The sequence below is a fragment of the Haliaeetus leucocephalus genome, unplaced genomic scaffold (genome assembly GCF_000737465.1).
Source record: "Haliaeetus leucocephalus isolate CR32 unplaced genomic scaffold, Haliaeetus_leucocephalus-4.0 Scaffold722, whole genome shotgun sequence".
Taxonomy (NCBI): domain Eukaryota; kingdom Metazoa; phylum Chordata; class Aves; order Accipitriformes; family Accipitridae; genus Haliaeetus; species Haliaeetus leucocephalus.
In genome coordinates, this window is record NW_010973158.1 from 1445316 (window position 1) to 1473106 (window position 27791).

Below are 27791 nucleotides of genomic sequence, written 5' to 3' on the forward strand. Positions count from 1 at the left end.
AATGTAGTTTAAGATGCATTCAAAATGAAAAGTGCCAACATTGTCTCTCCTCCTGCTGAATCCTGGCTGGACTACTTCAGGAGACATCTTTCTCCCACTCTTTGCAAAATCATCTAGTTTGACATGTGCTTACCTTTACACACAGACACTGGAAGGAACAAACACATTTCAATCCACTGAAAAACTCCAACATTTACTGAGTAAAATCAGCATAATCCATGTTTTATTAGATGGTTAATTTGCTAATGTACTGACGACAAGCTTTGGCCAAGTATTTTCACAAGAAGTACTAAACTTCTTGCTATAAATCTCTACTTCTATAGTTCTACCACAGCCAAACAGTTTTTGGTAGAATTTTCCTGTGATACATAAATCCAAAAATTAAGTGACACAACAATGTTTAAACTTCTGTTACCATTAAAGCAAAATACAATACAGTATAATTCCTCAGTGATATATTTAAATGTACTGCAAAATGTATACAAAGTCAGTCCAAGATCAATAAAGAATCAGTTCCTCTTTTTGGACTCTTCCCTTCTCAAAGATACAGGTTATGTAGAAGACCAAGGTAATTTAGGACTTGTCTGTATGCATTCCCTTTAAAAGGCAGTGTGTGATAAAAATAACATGATTGAAAGTAATGAAAATGTGATGTGAACATTTTGCATTTTCAATAAAAAAATAGAAACTAAACAACAACAAAACACGTCTTAGAAGGGGAACACTGAAGCCTGCTATTATATAGCTATGTTTCTCATTCTTTTCTTTGAAGATTAACAGCACACAGAAAATAGGTGAATTTTATCAAAATACAGCAAATTTCTGCTAATATATATAAAAAAAATCATTTTCTATGTAAATATTACTGGAAATCAACTAAAAAGAATTAAAATATACAAAGAGTTGTTAAAGGGTTTCAATTACAATTATTAGAACTATACACAGTACAATAAGCAATAGTTAACATCTTTGAAAGAAGTGCAATAATATTGGAGTTCACTTATTTAAAAAGTACTGCCTGTTTATTACCGCTAGCTATGTATAATTCTTCCCTCTTCCAGCTCATTGTCCCAAAACTAAAGGAGGCTGGTGTTTTTGCTAGCTTTATTAAAAGCATTTACTTTTGCACACATGGGTTGAAAAAAGCAACTTATAACTGTCTCAAACTACCAACTTATATGTAATTAAAAATGAACTGCAATAACTGAATATTGCTCCAATGACAGGCTAATCATTAGCCCTGATTAAAAACAGTTATTGGTCTTCTATGGCACTTTTCCCTGGTCCATAACAACCATGTATTAATTATCACTGCAGATTATGCAGTCTCTATTCAATTACAAAGGAGAAAGAGAAAAATAAAGTTAATGTTTCTGGTAAACAAAATTAATAGAAGCATAATTGAATATTTTATACAGTAATAAGGAACAAAGGCAGCCTGTGGTAAATCACTATTACATTAATATAGTTAGAAACCCTTTAATGACTCTGAAGTGTCTAGTTCACATTTAATGTTACCTGTAGGAACAGCCCTTTAAGAAACATCATTACGAACTGGTGGGTTTTAAGTACCCCCTCCCTTTGCTCTCCATCTCACCACAGCAATTCTCCATCACTGTTCAAAGTTTCATAAACTTGCTTTGGTTACCTAGCTCCATGCGTATGGTTTCCTTTTTGATTAACAAGGCAATGCAAAGGCCAAACAAAATCGAGATGTCTTTCATAAGCTTTCCTGCATCATTTGCTTTGTGTGTGTTTAAATATATATTACAGGCAACAACCTTAAAAACTGGCCATTTCAGTTTCATTTTAAAAATCTGTAAGGTTAAAATGGAATACTTTTTATAAAGATAAAAGTATCACCATTTGCACAAAACTGGGGATTTCCACAGCAGAGAAAAACCTCTGGGCACATTTCCACAGTACATTTGAAAAAATTATGTATGCAAGAAAACCCAACTAAACATGAATCACATGTGGTAAATGAGTATTCAATGACTACATTAAGAACAAATCCTGTAGAATATCACAGATTTGTAGTTTCAGTCTTCCTAATAAACACTGTAAGCTTTTATTGCATTTTCTGTTGGTAGACGTACGCTCCAGAACTAAACACTTTTTCTTCTTTCCTGATTCCATATTTAGACAGCAGATAGTTGTTTCACCTGACCTTTACTCTGTCCAACCAGCACCACCTTCCATCTACCCATTCATCTATACAATGTGCACATAGCAAAGCCAACATTTCATATTTCCTGTCCAGATCTACAAAAGTGGTTTCAGCATAACACATTAATATGTGATGAATAAAAATAAAGGCAATAAACAGCTACAGGACAGACAGCCCTGCCATCTGTCCATTGGCTACAACCGAGGCTTCACAAAGCCTTGCACAAAGTTTAGTAATGTATATGAATTATCCAAAAATAAACCTACCATCTGTACAAAAAAACAACACAGGTCTGTTCTTGGAGGAGTGATCCTTACATTGCTATAATGCTTAAAAACAAGTTTATTCACCATATGCATTTCCAAAATGATTTCCTGTACGTTCTATACAGTGGTTTTTTCCCCATTTAGCCACAAGTTCAGTATTTCCTATACAAATTTTGATCATAATTCTTTTCAAGTTCCTTTCATGTATAAAAATAGGCAAAATACTCAGTTTCCCATAAGTCTTTCAATGAATCCTGCTGGCCTTTTCCCCCAATCCACAGTATTTATGAAGAAACTTCTCGCACAATGATGAGTTCCACTGCATTCTGAAAAGTCTTTAGCAAAGATACTGCTTGTCCATGATCAATATTGATGAAACTGTATCCATTAGCCTAAAAAGAAATATTTAAAGTTGAAAATGAGTCTCTCGTGCCATGTTAGTGAAACATGGCTTATATTTCATGTTAGTTTATTTAAGCTTTAAAGTTTAAAATAATCAAATTCTATATGAATGCAGACAACAAAACACTGCAGATTTGCAGATTACATTGTTGATGTGAGTTGAACATGTACCTGCTACAAGAAACTAAACTACTGGGTTAGCCTTGGAAGAATTTTGCCCCAAAGGTATTGCAAATAACCAAAAGAGAAAACTGAACTTTAAACCATTAACATCAGACTTCTAATTCATCAGCCTTAATACAGCTACACCAAAAAAAGCAAATGCAGTACAAATGATACATCCAAGTTTAAGTATCAGAATATTAGAAATGGCATTTGTGACAAATTAAAACTATCGAAGCCTTTAACAAAAAACATGAATGGCATTGGGAGCCATTTTAGGGTGTGAGACCTCCTAAGGTCACCCCCAGCTTGAATTTTCCTATGACTCTAAACAACATTGTCATTCTTGGGACAGGTTTGGCATGGCAAACACAGGCAGGCTTAAGTGGCCTACAAAAGACAGGGAAAACGTGGCTATGGTTCAACTTCTCAGGGTGTACTACTGCAAATTCATGTTCCATCTGGGTGGTAAAATCTTTCCGAATGGCAGATTCATCCAGTTTAAACTGTTAATGCTTCCAGCTGTGTAACCCTCCTTTCTCCCTGAGCTACTGCCCCTCATGTGGCGACAGAGCGAACTGGTCGTGTGTCCTGCACCTTAGCTGTGCCATTTTGGAGCTGCAGTTCTTTATCCCATCACCAAATGCTTGCTGTTGCTACCAGTTGAATCCTTTGTTGTAAAGTCAGTGGTTTTTAAGTCTGTCTATGGTTGCAGAGAAAGATTTACATATATACTGTTTAAAGAGCAAAAGAACCAATAACTCTTTCAAATATTTATCTGTACAGAATGTCCTAGCCCTAACCTAATATGCAACAGTATCTTAAGACTTACATGCAATTATCTAGTCACTGGTCACGTAGAATATTTTTATCAGACGTATGTATTAGACATGCATTATAATATGCCTGCCTAATGCATGCTTTACAGAGAACGTTGCAAGATCAAGCATAACAAAGTCATTTTGGGAGAGATGATATTCAGTCAAAAACTGCAGAAGTTGTCTAAGCAGCAACAGGACAGAGTGGGACTGTCAGTAAATGACCACTGGGATTATCACAGGTACAAAGAACGTGCTGTTACACAAAAATTATTCTTAGTTACTAGAAATGAAACAGCCTGTACTTGTCTAAGCATGCAAATAGAACTTCTCCTTCAGCTCTTTCTCAAACTATGAATGCCTTATTAAATGAAAAGGAAAACCCAAGCAGTGCCAACATGAAAAAAGGAAACTTCATTATAAATATCACACAGACAACTGAAATTCCATAAAGACAGGAATAAATCATTAAAACAAAAGTAACCTTTCACAAATATTCCACTCTATAAATATGTAACAAATATGCTACCAGTATTTTCAAAGGTTTAACATGCTTCTTGCTCCTGTTGGAGAGTGTTAGTGTGTTGGAGGGTTACCTCCATCCCTTAAAATCATCTATATCAGTAAGAGAACTCGGACCTTTCTCACCCCAATGAGGACGAAGCAGCACAGAATTATTTACCATGCTCAGAAACAAGCCTTCTTTTAGTTTGAACAACATGATCTCAGTTTAGTTTTCTTGTGTGCTTTTTGGCTTTATCTTTAATTTGAAGGATTAGGCTGTATTTTCAGCTTGGCTTTGTTTTAGAAAACTGCTCACAGGATCTTGTGGTTTAATTGAGATACTAGTGGGTTTTTTTGTTGGTTTGTTTTTAGAAAACTGAAATGCAGCAGAGTCGACTATCAACATTCTCAAACCAGTAATGTGGTGAATAGTTAATAATTTTTAACAAGCTCTGCCACTTTAAGGGTGGCTACAGCACTGTTCAAATGTCCTGTTAGCCCATTTCCCTAAGAAAGAAAGGCTTATACAGTCCCGTTGTCCGTTTCCCTGACCCCTCCCCAAATAGCTTATGAGCTCATTAGACAATGTCAAACAAATCTGATACAGAAGGTCTGAAAGGCACCGACTTCCTACAGAAAAGAACTGCATAGCTGCAGCCCAGAAGCTCTGGCTCCTGAAGCAACCTACTTGGCTCGCCCACAGCAGATGGGGCAGCCAGGAGGTAGGTACATGCTGCGACCAGCCAGGTATCAGCCAGCCAAGAGGCAGCTTCTGCCAGTGCTTGCACATCTCCAGCGGCTCAGCTGGGGGAGAGGCAGCAGAGGCTGGCAGGAACTGCAGGATGGGGAGGGATGTAACAGCAAGGTGCTGCCTTGGAGGGGGGTTGTGAGGGGTGACTGCTGATGTTCAGACAGCGCATTATTCAGAACACTGCACGTGAATGACCACGAGTTAAATAACAGAATGATAGTAAAGCCTAAAGAAACGCTTGAATGACAACATTAGGCCTGGCTTTTTTATCTTTAAAAGTGTGAAAAGTGTTCAGAGTTTGAAACAACGATCCAACTGATTAGTTAGGTGGAAGAAAATTAAAAGCATCGTCCCAGAATATAAGAATGCTTCTGGAGAAGGTACTGGTAATCTGTCTAAAAATTAAACATTCTGCTCTTAGAAAAGGTGCAAACTAAACATGAAATGGTATATTACATAGGCTAGTTAATTAGATGACCACAGTACCTGGATTATTTTATCTCCAGGCTGCAACAACTTAGATGCTGGTCCTTCTGGTTGCACTCTGGTTACAAATATACCCTTGAAAAACAGAGGTGGAAAACATTTATGACAACTTTTTTCACGAATAGTAGGGTAACATGAAACAGATGTAACTCAAAACATTTTTCCAATTTTCCATCCTAAGTAGAAGAGAATGTAATATTATCTACAAGTCTACAGGCTTTTGTGACTGCCTTCATTTTCTGATATTAAATCCAGGAAGGAGAATTGCCTTTAAAGGAGTACTGAAGGGCAAATTCTGATCTGCTTTTGTTTAATCTGGCAGATGTATATGTCAAGATGAATTCTCAAACACCAGAAATAAGGCTGTAGACTAAATCATGTTCTCTTTTAAGAGACTTCCTAATTGTAAACTCCATAATTCACTATCTCAAAACTGTTGACTGGTAGCTGGAACCACTCAGCTAGAATAACCCTCTATGTTTTCATGTGACCACTGTGGTCACCTGCCACCTTGATTTTCCATATCATTTGTCCCCATTTTCTCTGCTCCAGACCTGGGATTTAGTGGTTTGGGGAACATATACTTTCCCCCTGCCCTTTGCTAAACACTAGAAACATTATTGATCAGAATGATTTTAAGATGCATTAGTACAAAATACTCACATCATCTTCAGGCCTGAATGGATTCCCTCTACCGCCAACTCCTCCTGATATACTAAATCCAAGTTCTGGATCCTTATCAATTCTCACTCGAATCTAAGTAGTTACAACCAATGTTAGATGAACTGGCTGAAAATCTGCATTCAAAGCTACTGTAATGAAATTATTACTAAGAAATTCAGGTGAACAAAAGCGTTAAAAAGAAAAAACTAAAAAAACCCCACATATATCACAGTTCAGGAGAGTATTATATCTCGTAATGCTAATTCAGAACAAGATTCCAATACAACAGCATCATGTATCATTGTACGTAAGTTTTAATCCAATATCATTATTATAATCATAGTTCATGTGGGCTGTAAGTTCAGAGATATTTTGATATTATGTAAATGAATTTAATGTCCCCAGCAAATATACATGTTCCTATGAAAGAACCTGTTCCTCCTATTTCTTTGCTACCTCTAGCTAAATTTTAAAAATCAAAACTTGTTCCTCTGTCACTCTAAGGTCTACATAGCCAACAGTCTCCCCTTTCTCTTGCCAGAATAATTGACTACAAAACTTATTTAACACAAGAAGTGGACATTCTCATTCTAGCACAGAATGAAAACATAGTTCTCACTATTTTCCCAAAAAGACCGAAACAATACAGAGGAAACATCCTGTGCCCAAGAGCAGAAAGAAGGTTGCCACAATGAAAGAGCCATTAAATTGTATAAGAATTTCTTATCCATATCTGTCTGTCATAAATAAAACTGATAATTATCAGGCATGCATCAGATGCTCACACTTTTTTTATCCTGGCTTTTGTTTATGGATGCATATTTCTACATTTGCAGGTTTTTGAACCGTTCTGGATAGTGATGAATAGATGCAAAATACTCTAAGTTGTACTGCTACTCTGTATTTTTTCAGTTACTAGATAAATAATGAGTTGGTGATCAATAAGCGTAGTTGAGAAATAAATTTCTAAATCAGTAAAAAGATGCAAGTTTAAGTTTCTGGTACATTCTGTTAAAACTTCTCTTGTAAAATGTCCACATAAAAAGTAAAAAGAGCTTAAAACTAGAAGGAATGTGTGATTTCAGTAGTGAAATTGCACAGAGGTAATGCTGTCTTCTGCTGGAGATAAATTCCTATATGATTTCTGTCACCATCTACAGAGAAATGGTAATAAATGAAAACAACCTAACAATTCATTTCCACTGACACATATATGTCACATCGTCAAGTTAGATTTTATTCTTACCTCTTGCTTTGCCAACTCGTGGCTTTGTCTTGGGGAACACTGGGACTGAGTATAGGGAGGTTGGTGGGCAACTTTCAGCATCAGATAATCAATTAATTGCTCTCTAGACGGATGTCTTGCTACTGATGATTGATGAGGGAGATGATGGACTTGGCTGTAGTTTGCCTGAGGTCTTTGAGGCTGGCATATTTGTCCATTTGTCAAAGGTATCTGAATAAAACATGAATACTCAATGTCATACATTTTATAAGGAGCAATCCTCAATTCCTCCTTTATTATTTCAATAATTTTTATACTTGACAGCTTTTAACTTTAGGACCATTACTAAAACTACTCTTCTGGATCATGTACAGTTATATTCACTTTTCTTTATAGTCATCAGCTCTGACCTACTGAAAACAAATTGGAAAACCAAAAACTTACTTTGAGTGCTCATCTACTGGAACAGACTAGACAGTCTTTGCTTTTAGCATTTGTTTCAGTGAGTTTTCCCAACCATTAGTTTCTAGCAGTGTAACTGACAGTATTGACACTTGGTTGATATCATTATAGTTTGCACTCTAATGCATACAATTCAGAGATTTTGCAACAATTCCCAGTAGATCAAACGCAAAATAAAAATCCCACACAGCTAGCAGACAGACATTATATGCTATCTGAGCATCTTTTGGTGAACACTTCACAAGAAACCTTCTGAGCAGATTCACATACAAGCTCAGTATTTTAATATCAAAACTGTAATGATATTTCCAATAAATGTTATTCTTTTGTTAACTCATCTGTCACTGATTTGATAGGTATAATGATGACAAACAGCAGTAAAGTACACAACTGTCAAGACATATAGTGCATTCAAACCATGTCACTAAGAATGATGCTGCAGATGACAACGTTTCTTACTGAAGCCTCACAGTTACCATTCAGCTCTGCAGCTCTGTTTTGAGATGGGCAGCCTTCTCTGTCCTCACCCATATGCCTCCTGCTCTTACCCAGCCTAAGTAGTCACTCATCTGTCTGTATGACTCGCACGCTCCAAAAATGCTACAGGCTTGAGTTGCAGACTTTTTCTGCCTGCCACCATTATCCCATTAGTTATAGGATACAAGCATATTGTCTCTCAATACTATAAATAACTGAAGTGTACAAATTCCAACCTTTACTGATGCTATGTGAATGGATACATATCAGAATCTGTTCTGTTAAGATGAGTTTTTTATGTCAAAGTGATTCTGAGAAATGGTAATGTGTGTATATATACACTTTTTAGCTTATTTATAGATCAGATGCATTCAATTTACATGATTTTCTACTGCCTTTTCTGAAAACCTAAAACATGACAGGATAACTATTTTTTGTTGCACTGCCAGAGGTAGAGTTTACATAGGCAACACGTATCAACAGCTATTCAAATTCCCAATATCCAATGTCTGTAGAAATGCAACTGAAATTACTAAAGTTATAAAATCAATTGCTGCATCATAATAATTTACAAGCATCCATTTAGTTTCATTGTAGTAAGTCCTGCCTGTCTAGAGGGTCCTTAGAGATGAACACAGAATGTCTCCTCCAAATTCTAGTTTGTCATCACAATTTCATCACAACAGATTTCAAGTTTGTTCTTTAAAAGGTTTAATTGGCTTCAGATTGCTTTCCTGAAATCATCTGCCATATTCCAACTTTGACTTGCAATTACATTTTTTGCTGCAAATTTCCTCTTTCAAAGCCCAGGCTGAAATAAAATAAGAACTATCCCCCTTCATAAGTTAAATACTTTGTCCTCCAAAAAGAGCATGCTATTTCATGTATGCCACCTTCAATACCTGGGTATCAATACATATTAAAGAAGCCCCAGTTCCATCTGCTATCCCAACATATGTTTCCACTACTTATGAAAAAATGTTATCCTTAAAAATAACAATAAATATATCCTATCCATGGTGTCATGTAGACAATTACCTGCACAGCTATTTTCTTCATGCTGTCCGGAGGAGCATCTTTGAGACTAAGTGTGGCAGATGAGTAATTCTGCTGTCCTGAAATGAATACTTCATCCTGGCATTGTTCTCCTGGAGTAGAAGCCTGGGGATGCTTTAAACAGAATGGAGCAGTAAAGATGACTATCTTCATATAATTCAAACTAAAAAATTCTTGTAAGAAGCTCAGAATAAAACATTTGAAGGGCTTTATCATTCTTTACCTTCTTTGATTAACTAGTACATTGCTTATGTAGAAAATCTTACTAGCCAAGACACCACACCCATAAAATATTGATGGATGTTTACAAAAACTAGCAACTGCAGAGGTGTCTTTGATCACCAACAGACTGACAAGAAAAGTCAACAAATGCTAAGGACTGCCTATTCAGGATTCATATGGTTAAAAGAAGCCTTCTGTTGACTTTATCCTGCTCACTATGGATACCGTAAGATCACCCAGGATGCTCAGAGTTAAAGAGCCATTTCCTCACATTTTCTTAAATACTAATTTTCTTGAATGACTACAGTATCTTACAGTAGAGTTTACATCATCAGAATTTGTTTGGGGGAGGAAAAAGCATAGTAAGATTTTGTTCAAACCTTTATTAACCTAGGTTAAATTCAGAATGTTAATCTCTTGTTCACATATGTACAATGAAATGAGACACTTTTACATATGTTCAAGCATCTATAAAATTCAATTAGAAAACTCAACTTCATAGCATCAATTTGAAAAGCCTTGCAATAAGTTGAAGGCATATGAAGTAAAGGCAAAGTATTTGATTTAATGTCTACAAAAAAATTCCAGCACATAAACTATATTCTTTTTATTGAAAACACTGTCCATATGTAAAAGGATAACTCTTATCAATTTAAGGACACCTCACTGTTTATTCTTTCCCCCTCTATATATTGCAATAGCCTCCTGTAGGTACTCACTCGAACAATGTGCACACCAGAACCTCTTCCGTCTGCAACACTCAAGGCAACACTACCCTGGCTGCCATGCAGATCCCTAGAGCTGCCATAGTGAAAGCTGCTAACTGCAGCATAATTGGAATTAAAGGACCTAGACAGCATGCTCTGAATAAAGAGGGGACAGATTTAACATAGAGATTAGTGCAGCATGCATAAACCACAAGACATGTTATACATAGACTAATACGAACATATTCCATTGTCATGCAAGATAAAAACCATGCAAGAACCGTACCACTATGATGTATAAAACACAACTCAGTGACCCCTATTTACCTTTATTTACTGTAAATCAGCATGCAATCAGCAGTAAACATGCAGAATTACATGTAAATAAAGTCACTCAAATGTTCATGTGTCTGCAAAAACAAAGGTGCACAGCTTATCAAAATTTCTAGGATTTCATTAAATTTGAAACATATCAAATATGTTGTAGGCAGAGAAGCTGGCAGTCAATATGAACACCTGTGGAAAACCATCTAATTACCAGGTATTATTTTGTCTCAATTTCCCCCCTATTACTGGTACAGTACAAACAAAAATTTACAGAGAGACAGAGAATTGACTGTTTGACTGGGTTTTCTTGCTATTACAATGCTGTCAATGTCCACAACGCATTCTGGTAATACTTTATTCAAGAATGTGAATAAGCCTAATTTAAAGAGAAAGAGGCTTGAAAGAAACCTTGGAGTCCACCCCTGTGCCACTGTAGGCAATCAAACAGATAACATGAGTTCAACGACAGAAGTGATAGTGGTTTGGTTCTGAGCTTCATTACCTTGCAAACCTGACCTCTGCAATATTGGCAAGGGTAACAGAAAGAAAGCAGTAGACGTTACTGTCTTGCCACCATGGACTTTTGTAGTTGTAAGAACAAAACAAAATAAAAAGACTGCACAAAAGAAGAAAAGGAAAATCCTCCATGTGCCACCTGACAAAGGAAACAAACCTATCTTGAAAAAGTGACAAAGACCCACAAAAAATATGATCATAAGTAAAAGATATACTACAAAGCATCAAAACACAGCAAATTAAAAATTTTGGGGTTTTTAATACAGTTTCTATTTTTTCCAAGTAACAAAAACAGGAAAAAAAAAGTTCAAAAAATGTACTATTTGACTAAGATACTGAAACAACTCTTACATAAATAAATACATTTTGGTGTTTGTCTGTTGACTACATATACTAATCTGATTTTGAAAATAGTCAGTAGTCCTCAGGCAGACACGTATTCTTTCCTACTAGCTTTATCTTGTGAAACTAAAACTAGTTTAATAATCAAAGTCATATGCCTCTGCATATTCATACTCCCCAGATGCTCTGGTAGCACAGCCATTGGAAACTCCCTTGGAAAACAGTATTTACTGACAATACTTGGCTTTTTTTGACCAAGGCTCTTTGATAACCTCTCACTCAATGGCATAGTGAGCTTTCTTGATGCTCCTCTTGTACACCTACCCTGTTCTCTAGTCAATGGATTTTTCAAGCTTCCAGACAAGTCTCCAGAGGCTTTCCCCCTCTTGGGAGGGGAAGACTGTACTTGACATTCAAATCTTTATTTACTAAACATTCAATCTGAGTTTACTGCCCTCTAACTTTCAGGCCAAACACCCAGATAAAACCGCCAAAGCCAGTTTGCATTAGCTCCTTAGTGCCTCAAAGAATCTTCTCACAACTGTTCTCAAAATAGTCTCTATAATTAGGCAGGTGGCCTTCTTCCCCCACTTATAGAGGCAACTCCCTGAAGTCTCCTTATAGGAAGTCCCTCTCAGAGGCTCCTATACCCCTCCATCTTCTGTAAATGGCAAAAAAGACAGATAAAATCAGAAGGAATGCATGGTGAGACTAGAAAATTATCTTCGGAAAGTGTCTCTAGCAGACCATCTTACTATAAAGATCCTTAGATCCACTAGATTCACTCTTCTCTTAGAAGGACCCAAACAGATGGTCAATAAATAGTGACAATCTAAATCCAGATTTGTATTTACAATCTAAGAAAGATCTGCAATAGGAGGTAGAACTTTCCTAAAATTTGTAGAGGCACAAACATGTCCATCAGGAATTAAGATTAAGATTTCAGTTAACTCAGTTCAGTGAGCTTCAAGGTGATTATATAGCCTGAGAGTAGTTTTATTCAAGGGTTTATAAAATCTCCTTTCTTAGTAGAGACTTTTTCCTAAGACAAAAAAAATGATTGTGCAATTTATACAGGGAAGACATGAGAAATACTGCAAACACAATTTTTCTCCTTCTCTACTTTGGGCACAGCATCTTAACATTAAAATAGAAGGTACCCAGAAGTACAAACTCTACAGAACAAATACTATTTGAAATTACACGGAGCTGTAAGAAAGTTTTAGTTTAATGCAAGAAAAGATTCCTAGTGATAAATCTAGGAAGCATTTTTCCTCTACTTATTTTGAGCTGGGAAGAGAGAAACTGAGGCATTTGGAGTGTGAAAACTATTCCTCTTAATTTTGCTTCTCAATGAGCACGATGAAGGTTGTACATTTTCTAGTGAGATTCCTGAAGACTGCTGTACCAGAGAAGATGCTTTCAGAAATCTGAATATGCAGATGCCATTAAACCCCCTGATTTTTATTCCAATGTATTAAAAATTAAATATGGTATAGAAGTATCATCTAAACTTCAGATTAAATATGAATATTAACTCCAAGTACCAACTGGTACTATTCCAATAGTACCAATCTATTCTCCACCTGATTTGCTACAGCATCTTAGGGCATAATGGACTGCAAAATGGTAATTCAATATTTGAGGCTTGAGAAATCTCATTTCAATTACTCTGAACTGATATACACTAACCAATACACATGCCATGTTCCATTATATTTTTATGAAAGATAAGTTTCCTAGAAATCGGTTATTTGACCATGAAGAACACATATTAAAAGCTACAATACATTGAGGAAAAATGGCTACGTACAAAGTAAAAAATTCCACATATAAATCAGGATTTGTAGTCAAAATCAGCCTCTAATGGAATCAGTCTAGATGCAGGCCCCTAGTAGCATATTTTGGGGGTTTATTTATGTTCATTTGGAATGCCAAGAGTCAGAACATATTCTCCATTTTGCAGCTTACAAGAGAATTAACAATTTCAGGTTTCAAAAGGGTGTCTTTTGGGAGCTGAAGTGCCTTAATGCATTTAGTTAGGTGCAAGACAATAAATAGTGGAATTTATTAGGAGAATTTCTATTGGACAATACTGTTGTAATTTTAAGAGTGGCTGGAGTCTGTCACAAAAATCCATGAAATTTTGGTATGGAAAAGGAACTAATTAAATTCAAGTATCTGCAGGAAACAAGACTCTACATTCTACTTATCTTGGAATAGCCTTAACTGGTAACTTAACTGCTAAGCTTAAGTATTAGCCTTTTTATTTATTTATTTAACAGTACTTAGAATGAATTGCCAGCTAAAGGTAGACATAAGTTATCCTTTGAGGCTACAATATATGTATAGAAATCCCTTCACTTTTCATTCCTACCTTGACTATCTAAGATTCTTCAGAAAAAGTTTGCTCAAGAGAGTCCAGAACACTTGAAATGCCTAAAAGTAATGCTTTAGGTCTTTTGGAATAAAAGCACATAGGAGAAAAAAAAAAAAAAAAGCTTTGTTTAAAATCTGATAGCATTCTAGCAGGATACCAGTTTATCCCAAAGAAGAACTTAAACAATATGAAACTATTCTTCAGTCATGAGAGAGGAAAAAAAAAGGCATCAATTTAGGTCTCTGATCCTGAAAAAAAAAATGTATCTTCAACAAGTGACAGCATTCCTATGGAAGAGTTACATATGGAAAATTACATATAATTTAAATTCTACTGTCATAAAATGTTTGCAGGGTCAGAACTTTTGTTGTTTACATTCCAAACGCACAAGAATTTTATTCCTTTTGAAGTGCGATGTGTTGACTTCTGAATTCCATAAAATATCACTATAACACATTGATGGTTCAGTAGTCCATTCAAAATGAAGAAACTCCCCCCCCCCCAAAAAAACTTAAAAAACAACAACTACTAAACAGATAGCATTCCTGTAATTTATTAGTACCACAATATTCTTCAGGCTACAGTCTTATGAACACAATCTTATAAACCCTTAAGCACTTAATCTTACGTGTACACAGACACACTGAAGTTACTTTCCTTGACATATTGAAGCAAGCTTAACTTGGAGAAAATCTGAGGCATATCAATTAAAATACTTCTTGTATGTTCGGTATGTAGTGTGAAAAATGAATTCAAGAGAAACTTTCAAACTTTGATTGAAACTGCAATTCTATATCAATACTGAAACAGTTGGACTTCTTTCTTTTATTAAGGCACTGTACACTGGCAACTTTTAGAATAAAACCACCTCTTCGGATTTCTGAATTAGAAAGTAGGAATCAAACTTTATGACCTCTTCCCTGAAAGCTCTGCCATTTCAGATAAGTAGTAGATACAGTAGATAAAAAATAGAGGACTTAATTGCAGATGAAGTTAGGATTGAAAGCAAACACGCACCTTATGAACTCCCAAGAGATCCACAACAAAAAAAGAAAATATACATGTGTAAGGAAAGGACAGATTCAGGCCGAGTAACTGTTTCTGCCTACTCAGCACATAGAAATATAATAGATATTTGCAGATAACTGTTGCAGATATTTATTATTACAATTTACAGATGAGAAATTCCTCTGCCACACATTAAAATGTGTGTGACACTAGTGTTTTTACACAGGCAGTATTTTAAACTACTAACTGAAAATTTTTAATAAAAATACTATATTAGACTACTGCGACATATCAGGTAGTGAAACTGGCAAATCACACTCAAAAAGGAAAATATGCTGAAAAATGTTACTGTTCTTAAAAACTCACCTGTGCACTAAATTTATGAAGTTGGGGGTTGGTAAGAATTGACTGCATGCTTTCCAACAGTTTACATATATAACCACTAGAGAGCAGCTTGACATTTAAATAAGCTCTTTTCTCTATCCCTCAATAAAATATGCTTTGCATCAGGTAAGCAAATTGTTCCTCCTGAATGTATGCAAAATTTCTATTTACAAATGGTCTCATGAACTGTTTTCACCTTCCTTCAACCAGATGGATAATTTTAGTTGATCAGTGTATGTCCCCTTACAGCTGGCTGGAATCCATTGTTAATAATTTTTGCTGGACTTAAAACTATTCTGTATGTCTCCTCATGCAAATTAAACTCTTGAAAGTTTTTTTCCCCCACTTATATCAGGTAAAAAGGGTTAATAAATAAAACAAGAACTAGCTTCTCCAATTTGTCCAAGAAGCAGACACTCTTTCTTTTAGTGGGTTCACACCCACTGCCTTCCCCCCCCCCCAGTTTCTAAATTTTATTAAAACAAAATAAACAAGTACTTCAGGAGCTTAGCAAAAACAAATAAAACACAAGCCCACAAAAAACCCCCAAGCCCCCAAACCCACTACACCCTCTTTCCTAATAAGCACAGGACAGAAATAATAAACATTATTAAATTCAGTAACAGAAGAGTCACAGCAAAGGTAATACTATTAACCCATATTGTTTGTGTATAACCACAGGCAAGAAGATATCAATTAAATATTCATCATAAGGCTTAGTTTTGTATACCTGTTTTTGTCAGTGTTGTATCTTATGCTTTAAAAAAAGAAATACCATTTTAAATCCTTGAAAGCTTTGTCAAAGCAATTTCCAATAAATATTCCTTAAAGGAGCTCTGTAATTGAACTTGTTCCTTAAATGAGTTCTGTAATTGCTGAAATTTTTTTCAGACTTCAAAACATTTCAGAAGTGTGCTTCATAGACTAAGCCCCCCCCCAGCTAATTTTTAATTACAAACAGAAATACTGAAACCATTGTTTTAAAAGAACAAAGAAATATCCAGTAAATTCCTAGAATTTCCACCTTATCATATTTGCCAGCTGCCATATAGGATCATATCTACATTTTTCACAGTTCTTTTTAAGTCAGTCATATCTGGGAGAATACAAAGTAGACAATTACATACACATTCACTTTTAAACCCATAAATAAGTCTCATATTGCTAAGTAAAAGCTACTTTAAAATGCTTCAAGGCCAGATCAAAAGAAGCACGCACATACAAAACAGACCTTTAAGATCTGTTAAATCAGCCGCACGGCTAAGATCTGAATAGCAGTTATTCCATATCACTCTAGTAGGAAATAAAAATTAAGGTTTTCATATAAAGCATGATAGAGAGTATTGACAGATATAAAGGGAATCAAGTCAGGCAATCAATTTCATTTCCATAAAGGTGACTACACTGCTACAGTACCTGAAGAGATATCACTGGTGTATTAAACATTGTTCCTAACATGACAAATGTAGGCAATGTAAGAACGAGCTAATAAACAAACTGCATTAGCAGTGCACTGAAATTTTGTTTCCCTCTGCATTCAGGGATTGCTGGGATTTTTGCTTCCCTGTCATTTCATGTAAGATTTGATATATGCTTCCAGGTGAATGTAAGATCACAGAGTGCACCTTTTATTAGGGTTGGAACATGATGAGGTTTTTGACTGCCTGTGGGACAGAGGGTCCCCACACTACAGCACAGGACCGTTAAAGCCTTAAAATATTTTGTGTTGTACGTGACTCAAACTGGATCAGAAGAACAGGTGCAGCTGTTGTGCAGGCTTCTTTAAAAAACAAACTAACCCCATCCCTTTCCATCACCAGAAGTTAGACAACTTAAACAAAAGCAGACCCATCCCTCCAAATACTTGGATTTCCAAAGAAAAATTATAAGTAATTTTTCCAAGCATCTCCAATTAGATTTCTTTAGCTATTATGGATATTGAAGGATTTAGCATAATAATCACAAACCAAACTATGTTCTTTCAAAATAAATCAGAAAATCCATCTAGCTGGCATAATCAAAATGTATTTTGGCTGCTTTACTCACTTCCCCTCCAAGGAAACATGATCAGGCTAATGACATTCTACTCATTATTTAGTGATGATATTTTAAACTGGTTTAGCTGGACAGCATAAATTATACTCTTCCAGTCTCTACTCAAATTCTTTGAAGATATAGAATTGTTCAGCTTTACATATCAGCTCGAATCCTTGACCGCATTTACAGTACATAAAGAATTGTTCATCATCTCTAGTTATATCAAAACCTCCCTGTGATTTCCTGAAATGAACAAGATTTTTAAGTGTTCTCATCTCACAGCACTAAATATTCATTCAACAATCTGTCAGATGCCCAGCTTCAAAAGACAACTGGCTTGGAGGCAAATACATGTTAATTATGGCTTTTCAATTCTTCAGCAACTGAAGCTGTAGATCTATACTTCCAAATAGATTTTACTGATTTTCTTTTCCTTGTTCATAAAGAGAAGAAATAGGGGGAAAAAAAGCAGAACAGAAAGCTCAAGAAGCATAAGGGAATATTTTACTGTAATATGAATACAATGCTACAATAAAAATTACCTGGCCTAGAAGAGCTGGCCTTGCAATCCAGCAGGTCAACGTGACATTATTTAATGTGTTCTAAAAGTAATTGGACGAAACTGGCAAGTATGATGTAAAAACAACAAGGACTTTTTTTTCTTTGGGAGGAAAAGTTAATTTACAGCCTACCATTTGACTGTTTCTCAGATATTTATCACAAACACATTTATGCTTTTTAAGGCAGTATCAGAAGTACATTTTCACTGGTAATTCAAAGCAGTTCAAGAGTATTTAACTTATTCCATACCCAGGTAACAGAGAGGTAGAAAAGTTTTAAATTATTATTTTTACCTTTTCTAGCTTTTTAGCCTCAATATGTCGCAGCACCTGTTCCCTCCAGTCATGAGGGACTTTACTTTTTCCTGGAGGGTCTAATAAAGAGTGCTCAGAGTTAACCCTTGCGTTTGATCTCTTTGAAGGGCTAGTCCGTGAGTAATTGAAGTCACTAACTGACATAGTTCTTTCTGGTATTTCATTCACCAACGGCCGAGCACTCTGCGGTCGGGGTACGTTTGGACCATCAATGCTGTATGTCCTGGCAGAAAGAGGTCTCTGTTGCCCAGACATTACTGGCGGAGCTCTTCCCATTGAATGCAAATCTCTGTATGTTAAATAGTCCCCTTCAGGAACCTGGGTCCGCCTTGAAGGTCCAGTATCCCCAACATTTACAGAAGCTGTAGAAGATACACTGCTCTGTCTTTGAAGAGTGTGCCTGGCTACTCCTGGGAGCAGTCTATCATTTGGTGGAATAGCCCACATATCTATAGGTCTCCCAGCCATCCGTTGATGAGTGTTATACACAGCGCTGGCTCGGACATTGTTATGATTGGAGAAATTCATATTGGCAGAATGCTTTACGTAGCTGGGGGTTTCTGTACTGTCAGACCTAAGCAGACGTGAAGGAGGTAAGCTGCCTTGTTCTATGTGGGTGTTTTGTTTCTGTGGCCACAAGGTGTCTTTTGCTGTTGCACTGCTGCTGTACTGAATATTATACTGGGGAGCGCAGAACATCTGTGCACCACTCGTCACTGATCCCCTCACTACATTAGCACCTTCAGGATTGTGATTTGAGTCAAACTTGAACACAGTTTTTGTAGAGGATACCAAATCAGATGATGATGATGACCCAGGAAAAACCTGCAAAGGCTGATCATACAGAAGAGTAGCGGATTTACTTCGGACTATGTTTTTCCCATCTGTGCTATCAGATGCTGATTTTACCACTGAGTTTGACTGTTCAGATCCATTCTCACCAACAACATCGTAGATTTTCAGACCACCAGTATCCATACCGGTGATGCTGTGAGATTTCATCACAGGACCACTTCTCTGTGGGGACAAATCTTCAGTGCTCCTCGAAACAGACAGCTCAGCAGAATCGCCATCAACTGTAGTGCTTTTCATTAGTTTGTCTTTACTGGGAGACTGTACTGCTTCCTCAGGATGTCCATTTACTTTATTTATATGATATTTATTTCCATTTTCCAAGTGCTCACTTTCTTCTTTCATGTTGTTATTCAAAAAGCCCTTTACTGAAACTATATCCTGTGTTTGTAACCTTTCTACAGGAAATGGCACTGCCTTTTCACTAACCAGTTTATTGATATTCATGTTTATTTGGTCTAATTTGTGAGACTCCTCCGTAGGAGTGCTTAGATCAACACCTTTTCCTATCAGGCCTAATCTTTCTTCAATGCTTAATTCATATTCAGACAAATTTGTAACCTTGTCTTGCATACTTATTTTTTCTTCTACTGTAATGCTCAATTCACCTCCATTTTGCAAAAGATTATTCAAATTTTCATCTTCTCGCCTGGAAAAAAGAGATGGCTCTTAAAAGAAATTCCAAAAGAAACCAACATATTCCTTTAAGAACTGTTTTAGAAAAAATAATCATTAACATGCAACACAGCTATACTGTGTACAGAAACCAGACCAATATACAACCAGATTTATGATTTGCTATCTTACCATTACAGAAAAATACTACATAGAGGGCTCATTCTGGCAACGTTTCTGTCATCTGATTTCAGAAGTTTGTTTAAATTCAACAGGAATTATTAAAGACATTTAAAAGTGTCAAAAAGTACAAAGTGACAATAACTCAATTTTTTTATCAAATACTTGCAAGTTCCGTGATAGTTTTGGACAAATGTCTTGTTTCTATTGGCAATGTTTTTTAAAAAATGGCATTTTCTAAGCAAAAACTCAAGAAAACTAGCAACCTTTAAGTCCATTGTTTATAAGTTTCTAAAAGCCTTTTATAGTTATGTTAGTAATCAAATTGATCTTCAAAATTACACAAATAAAAACATAGAGCTTTTAAAATGGTATATTGAAGTATTTTGCAGGGATAACAAATTATAAGGATGAAATTATTATACCCTATTATTAAAACAGATGGGAACCATGTCTTGTATACTAAAATTAGCCTCTGAATTTTATTGTGTGTCCCCCCCCCCCTTTTTTTAAAAATAACTATTCAATTATTTAACTTTAAAATATTAAAATTTAAATTATTTCATTAATGATAAATTAATAAATTAAAGAAATGGACACATAATATGAAAGATTTAGTAACATTTTTCTATTATATTTGCTCAGTGGTATACAGTGTCTTACAAACCTGATCTTGGATAAAACAGCAGCATGTGTTTCTTTGTCTGGAGAACAGAGAGAAATATCTTGGCTACTATCAGTATTTAAGGAAACAGAATCTGACATTCGAGAAGGAGAGGAACAGTTGCTGTTATTTTGATTGCTATTGTGGGTAGCTTCATCTGATAAGGAATCAGCATCTTTTGAATCATCTGAAATAAAAATTTGCCAGTTTAGTTACAGACACATACATCTGCTTAATAGCCATTTAATGTGTGTATGTTGCAGTACTTAGAAATTGTCTCTTGTTCTTCAATAATTCTTACTACTGGAAACTAAAATTTAAGCTAACACCTTTGCAAACTTCATTTACGCTTACAACAGACTGTTGGCAATAGTTCCTATTTTCTAAATATTTGGCTCAATGTAAACAGCCCTCACCTGTTAAGGAAATTTAACTTGTTGCTTTATTCAAGTTTCCTTGGTATAAGCTAGTGGTACATCATGTAAGATTTCTGCAAAATATCTATCAAATCATATTTCTGTTTCTGCAATGATTTCAAAGTTTCGAATTACATGCGTCTATTACCCCCTATGAAAATAAAGTACACTAATTCACATGCAGGATTTTGAAAGTGTAGACAGTTCCAGATTTTGAACATTAAATCATTGTTAAATAGCTATTAATTAGACCAAGCACTCTGGAAAGACCTAGATCACTGGATAAGCTCTGTATAGTTTCATAAATGTAAAAAACAAACAGTAAAGAAAAATGTTCTGTGGAGTTGGAATCCAATGCATTCCCATGCTTTGCAGATCACTTAGGACAACATTGTCAGAGTAATTTACACTTGTGCACATTGATTCTTGCATAATGTATGCATATGTACATACTACATCCATATAAAAGTAATTTCTCCGTGGGACATCAAGCCAGCCATTATTTTGATATAAGTGTACAAATACATTTAAATTCTTGCTTCAAGACACAGTTACAGGTTCCAAAAGCATAATTTTGTGAAACTGATGTCTATCTCCAGAGAGGAGAAAGAAGTTTTGACTTAGTACTTTAGTCAGACAAAACCCCAAAGACAGCATTGATAAACATCAATCTTTTCACCTGCAAGGGGTCCTCAGCAGACTCTTCCTGCTACCTCCATGTGGTTTTCCTTCATCCTCACTAAAGCTCACCCTTTTACATCTAATGGGCAGAAAAGCCTTTTTGTCCTAGAAAGTACTGGACTAAGATATCATATGAAGCAAAATACAATTTGCCCTCCAACTTTTAAGTTATGTTTTCTCCGAATCCTAGGTCATTCCTTACTCTTACAGAAATGGTTACCCAGATCGAAATTATCTTTCAGAGAATATAAAAGTTAGGTAACAAAACTATGTTCTTAAGTTTCATGTTAGAGGAAAGAAGAAAAATAAGAGTAAAGTGACTCTGGAGAAAGAATTGCTACAAAAGAAGTTTATTCTTAAACCTTAGGAAGACAGCAGAGTTTCTCTGAGAAATTTAAACACATGATATTGCTGCCTACAGGAGCAATAATCCACAAAATCATGGGCAGGGCGGAAATACGGACTATTTCCAAGGTAAATACCACTTTCTGCAATCCTTTTCTTAAGTGTATCAAAAGTGTGTTCAAGCTAACAGTCCCCCAAAAGACACGCATCTCCCTTCCCCCTCTGCTTTTAAACTGATGGCAAGAATCGAGAAAATTAGGATGCCAACAGAGCTTTCTCTACCATATGCTCAAGTATAAGATATTGCAGATTTTTTTTTCTGCTTTCATTGCTTAACTAGAGAATTGATCATCTTTCTTTTAAAACATAAAACTTAAATCTACTTTCACGTAATTTAATTGGAAAAACTAGCCACTTTGAATCAAGAAATTATCAGAATTACACAACAACTTCTATTGCTTTTTTGGGTATCTAACCTTTTTTGTTATTGCTAAGAGCTACCACTTTTGGTTGGTTTATGGAGGTTTCTATCAGCGGTGGTCGCATTTCTGCCATTTTCATCTCTTCATCAGAGGAGAGTTCTTCTGACTCCTGTTAAAGGAAAAGCACCTTTATGCTGTGCATTTTAAAGAACTGTTTAAAGGTTAAGTTAATGCCATCTAAACTGTCACCCACTGAACAATAAAGGGGAAAAAAAACCCCAAGCAACATAACATAAGCATAACATCAGAATTGCGTAGTGCATTTGTAGTGCAAGCCAACTGAATTTAGTAACAATTGCTACTGAATTATCTTTAAGAAGCAGCACATGCAGACTTGCATTGTCACTGATTAACTCCATGGGAATGACACTCAAACCGGTAACTTCAGCTGCAAAAACCTACTTGGAGCAAGCAGATGCAGCCTCTGTTCCAACATTGGAGAGAACCTCCAGTTGAGTTCAAGTCAGAAGGTTATCACTGAACCAGCAAATACCCCAGACTAACTAGCTGGGTATTGGTTTTGCAGAAAAGAGCTCAAACTGAAACAGCTATAGAGTAGCATGACCAAGACAATCTTGGGAATGTAGAGCTATGCTGTGAGAAGAGACTGAATGAGCTTGGTTTGCCTAGTCTAGCAAAAAAAGAGCAAGAGTAGCTTGGGTTTATATCTTTAAATTTACACGGGGGGTAAATTTCAAAAGGAGGAGAAGGTACTTAACTTCAAGAACAATGGCAGATGAGTAAAGTGATGCTGAATACATTTAAGCTAGAAATCACTAGTTACTAACCATAAGATGGAGCTCAGTGCACTTACGAAAGAGATTAACTGACAAAGCTGCTGCAAGGGCAGCCACGCGACTGATTCAGTATCTTATTGCCAGCCCTATATTCCTATCATCTTCAAAAAACGATTGTTTCCAGTAATATTTTGAAGGAAAAAACCCCCTTCCTTCCCTAAAGTGGAAATTTCTTTCTAGTAAACACACTTCCTGTTACAAATGCTACAAAATCCATGTTGCAGATTGCAAAAATAGTCTGTCAATGTTCACTTTTTCTAACAAGTTTCAGAAACTTAATGTGTGGAACCTACTGGAGCACCACTATTCCCAGAGCACCACTCTTCCCATGATCCTAACTACCTGGCCAGTTCTTTGGACTGCAGGGAGGACAAACCTGACTGAGATGTAGCAAAGAAGCTATGATAAGTCTTCACTAAAAATAAAAAATAAAAATCCATCTGTTTTTCTCTGCAGTCGGAACAGACCACATCTTCACTGCCTCTACCACATTACCTTTCCTCTTGGATGTGACATACAACAAGTGTAATCAATGTTGAAATGAAAAACTTATGCAGGTGCGAAGTTTAGGTAACTGGATTCAACTGCAACAGAGTTACCAGCAGGTTATTACATGAAAGTAAGGAATTCACTATGCCTGATCACTACACACTGCTACCTCATTGACTTACTGGCATACAGCCAGCTACAAAGAACTGTTGTCACTATCATTAGTCAACTAATATGATTTTCTGAAATAATGTTTTTAAATTAAAGAAAAATGTCAAAACCAATATTTTCAGAAAGAGTGTAGAAGCAGGAACATGCTAGTGGGGAAATAGCCAGCAACAGCCACAACTGCTTGTCACAAAGGCTCTTCAGCAAAAGTATGATATATGCATGTTCCATGGCTTACACAACACAGGTAAAAATAATCTGCATCTGAAACTATGAAAAAAGCATTTTAGAGGTTGTGACTGGCAACAGATTAAGTGACAAGTTCCAAAATTTGGCCTAAGTCTGAAACATTCTAAATAAACGGATACATGGTATTTGTCAGAGAGATGTACAAAGAATTCAGAAGTTTAAAATCTCTGACTCAAGAGGTAAATACAATCCAAGTCATTCATGACAGCTCACTAATAAACAGAGGAATACACATTTTTAAACCCACATTTCACTTTTCTTTTGAAATGAATGTGCATAGTCACTTGGATATACAAGTTTTTGATTGCTCCCACTATCAGATATTTTGTCATTTCAGTGACAATTAAAATCAATTATTTAACAAAGAACTGACAATCAGGCAAAACCTGGAAAATTCTGAGTCTTTTCACATTTTGATACTTAGGTCAACTTTTAATCGAGTTTGCTTTATTCCTCTTTAAATGCACGTATCTTTCATTATGAACTTTTTATTAGCTATTTCAACTTTTACTTAATATAATCTGAAGTGAGAAAAATATTGCATTGCAAACCATCTGTATTTACAGCACTTATGGATGGCAATTTTCTGCTATTGTCAACATAAATTTTCATCTCCCAGAGTAACAAATTTGATACAATACCAGCACAATTCTTTGACTGCTATGATGTTCATTGCAATGCCATACCTCGAGCGTGTCTTCATGGTTGACAACTGGTTTTGTGTTCTGCAAGGTTTTAACAAGTGCAGTCATCTGTGAATTTGCAGTGCTGTGCTCGGCTTCTGGTTCAGTAGGCCTTTGCACAGAACTTCCTGCTGAATATTGCTTTCTCTCATCTGCTCTGTTCTTTATTGAAGCAATTTCTGAAGTCTACAGGATTAGGAACATTAGCAGAAAAAACATCCTGAAAGGTTTTCAGTAACATATGATACTTAGAGTTAACATTATATATTTTGGGAAACTATGGAATGGAAAATCTGAGCTTTGAAATCACAAAGTATGAAATGCACCAGGTATGAACTGCAGAGAAATCTCTGCAGATTACTGAGGTACAGTCCCTACCCTTTGTCAAACAGTTTGATTCTCCTCCTTACTGGGGTCAATTTGTACCATTAAGTTTCCAGTTAAATTAAAAAAATGGCCAAGAATATCTACAACGAGACATGTCAGTACCAAACAATAATCCTACCGCCTATTACGCTACATCAACCTGTTAGAAACTCCTGACTCCGGTACCAACTTGCTATGATTGCCTTCCCAGCTTATCATGTAAAACCTCCAGTCATGAGGGCAGCAGAAAGATCCTTAGGGATTATACTGAATTTCATTGTGAAGTCTGCCATATAAAAAAGGATCAGAGGATGACAAAGATGCCATCCTCAGAAACTGAAGAAGCCAGCTCCTTAACGTATCCATAGTTTGTATTTGCCTGAGAATCAAGTCACTTTCCTTGGTTTTAGTATCAGAGAAAAATTGCTACTGCAAACTAGACATTTATTACAGACTTCTTTAGATGGCGAAGAGGTTAAGTTCTGTTCTTTAATCTGACAATTTTTCTTGCTAAAGCATTAATGGGGAAGAAGAGAATTTAAAGGAATCAGTGACACTCTAGATCTTTGGAAGTTCTTGAAAAGTCAGAAGAGAATATTATCTCTAACCTTTACCCCCACATCTTTTACAGAAACTGTCTGGCCTTCTCGTTTTGACTCCTTGGCAATATCTTCAGTAGGTTCTTCATCCTTTAGCCTATGTACAATTGTCTGGACTGTTTTAACCATATTCTTCAGTTCATCAGGATATGGAGTTGGATATCTCTTCAGGTTGCCTTCCTGTATCAAGTGATAATGTTCCACATTTAATTAAATGCTATAATTAAAACATCACCTTTAAAACAGAAAATTAATTAGGACAAAACAATGAACAATCTAGGACCTCCACTTTGCTGTTCGAGTGTACCTGCACTGCTTAAGTGTACAAAACCCAGCACGATTATGAAGCACTTTCCCCCAACCAAATGTGTCCACTGATTGCAAGCAGGATGAATTATGACAACTGTAATATACTTAAAGAAAAATCAGGATTAATCATTGTTTCCCCACTATCCTTCTCCACAGCACCACCAGTCAGGCAGTCTCCTAGTTATGCCCTACACTGCCTTACATCAGCTGAGAGCTTTTCCCTTGTGATCCACTTTAAAGGATCTGGCCAAAAAAACCAAACCCCAAACCCCCCCAAAATATGGTGTTTCATCCTGTTAGATACTCTTAAGTAATCACTGAAGACTCATTTTCTTCAGCAGAGTGCAATCCACAGCTACAGTAAGGAAAAAGGGTAGGCTTCAAGGCGGGGATAAGAGGGAGGGATGCAGCAAGTATTCAAAAATAAATTCAATACTAACCCGAGGCGGTGCCTCTCTCTCATCTTTGTCTTCATCACACTCAAATGCCACTTGAGCACGCTGTTTCCGCTGTTCCTCCCACAGAGATGGATTGAAACTTTCATTATCAGATATGAACATAACTAAAAAACCAAAAGCGACTCTCGTAAGAATAGGATACATTATGTGAAATAAAAATCCTCTTTTTCTTTCTCTTCGATGGGGTTGGTGTGCTTTTGTATGCATTCTTAAGACAAGAGACCAGCAGCACCATTAATTGAAGACTTGGTGCACTGCCACTGCTTTATGAACTTGGCTGTGTAGTAAAAAAAATTCATATACACAGCTGTACACTAGTCTTAATACACTTGAAAATTTTCAGCAGAACCCTCTGCTGCAAATTATTGTTATTCATATATATGTATAAATATGAAAATATGTATTTGTGTATGTGCATGTATATATACATATAAAGGTAAATTATACCTATATAGATTTATATAGCCTGACTTCAGTGAGGTGGTCTCATTAAGCATGTATAAGAGCATTTACCTGATTTCATTTAATGAAAATTTAAAAATGAAGAATAAGAATGACTTAGTGACAAAATCCTGCATTATTACTAATCCTGAAAAAAACCTAAAGCATCTAAAACTTATGGTAAACACATGATTTTGCAGTAGTTATACAAATGACAAGAGCTTTACAAAGTATTTCTTGCTTAATATTACAAGAGATAAAAAAATCTTTTGAGTACCCACTGTCTCTTACTCTAGCATGTCTCCATGCCTTGTGTTACATCAGCCAGGTTCTACTTTAGCATGCCAATGCATCTAGTAAATCTGCCACCACCATCCCAGCAAATGTATATCCTTCACTAGCACTGTTCATATTAAATTCTTCTCTACCTGAAGTAGAAAAATACTTAATAATAGGGCTCAACAAATGCACTGGAGTATTTGTTACTCTGCGTTCATTAGGTAAATGTAAAATTTTAACACATCTGAAAATACTCTAATAGACTTCACTATCACTGAAACTGTTCCTGACCAAAAAAAAAGAACTTCATAAGGAATTTTTAAAAATTTAAATTTTTAAGAAGAAGTCTATTGAATTTTAAACCTGTTTGGAATGACCACCTCAGAGGCAGGTATTCTGTCAACTTAAGCCAAATAAGCAGTCCTTTCCTTTCCTACAGAAAGAAACCCCAGCACACAGGTAAAAATTGTTCAAATGC

General features: G+C 35.9%; 1 protein-coding gene across 4 annotated transcripts in view; it reads right to left on the bottom strand.

Annotated features, from left to right (window-relative positions):
- Positions 1-201: 201 nt before the first annotated feature.
- The window catches only part of ERBB2IP (erbb2 interacting protein), a 126271-nt gene continuing 98681 nt past the window's right edge, over positions 202-27791 (bottom strand). The window contains exons 16-27 of one of the 4 annotated variants that reach the window (XM_010580513.1): positions 26576-26697; positions 25836-26006; positions 24865-25047; positions 22470-22584; positions 20555-20738; positions 18220-19741; positions 10384-10527; positions 9425-9556; positions 7469-7678; positions 6223-6315; positions 5560-5634; positions 202-2828 (exon numbers count right to left, since the gene is read on the bottom strand). In XM_010580513.1, coding sequence (XP_010578815.1) covers positions 2721-2828; positions 5560-5634; positions 6223-6315; positions 7469-7678; positions 9425-9556; positions 10384-10527; positions 18220-19741; positions 20555-20738; positions 22470-22584; positions 24865-25047; positions 25836-26006; positions 26576-26697 — 3059 coding nt within the window. In that variant the 3' untranslated portion in view covers positions 202-2720. Of the gene's footprint in view, positions 2829-5559; positions 5635-6222; positions 6316-7468; positions 7679-9424; positions 9557-10383; positions 10528-18219; positions 19742-20554; positions 20739-22469; positions 22588-24864; positions 25048-25835; positions 26007-26575; positions 26698-27791 lie in introns of all 4 variants that reach the window. The other 3 variants (XM_010580512.1, XM_010580514.1, XM_010580515.1) reach the window with 3 other exon arrangements.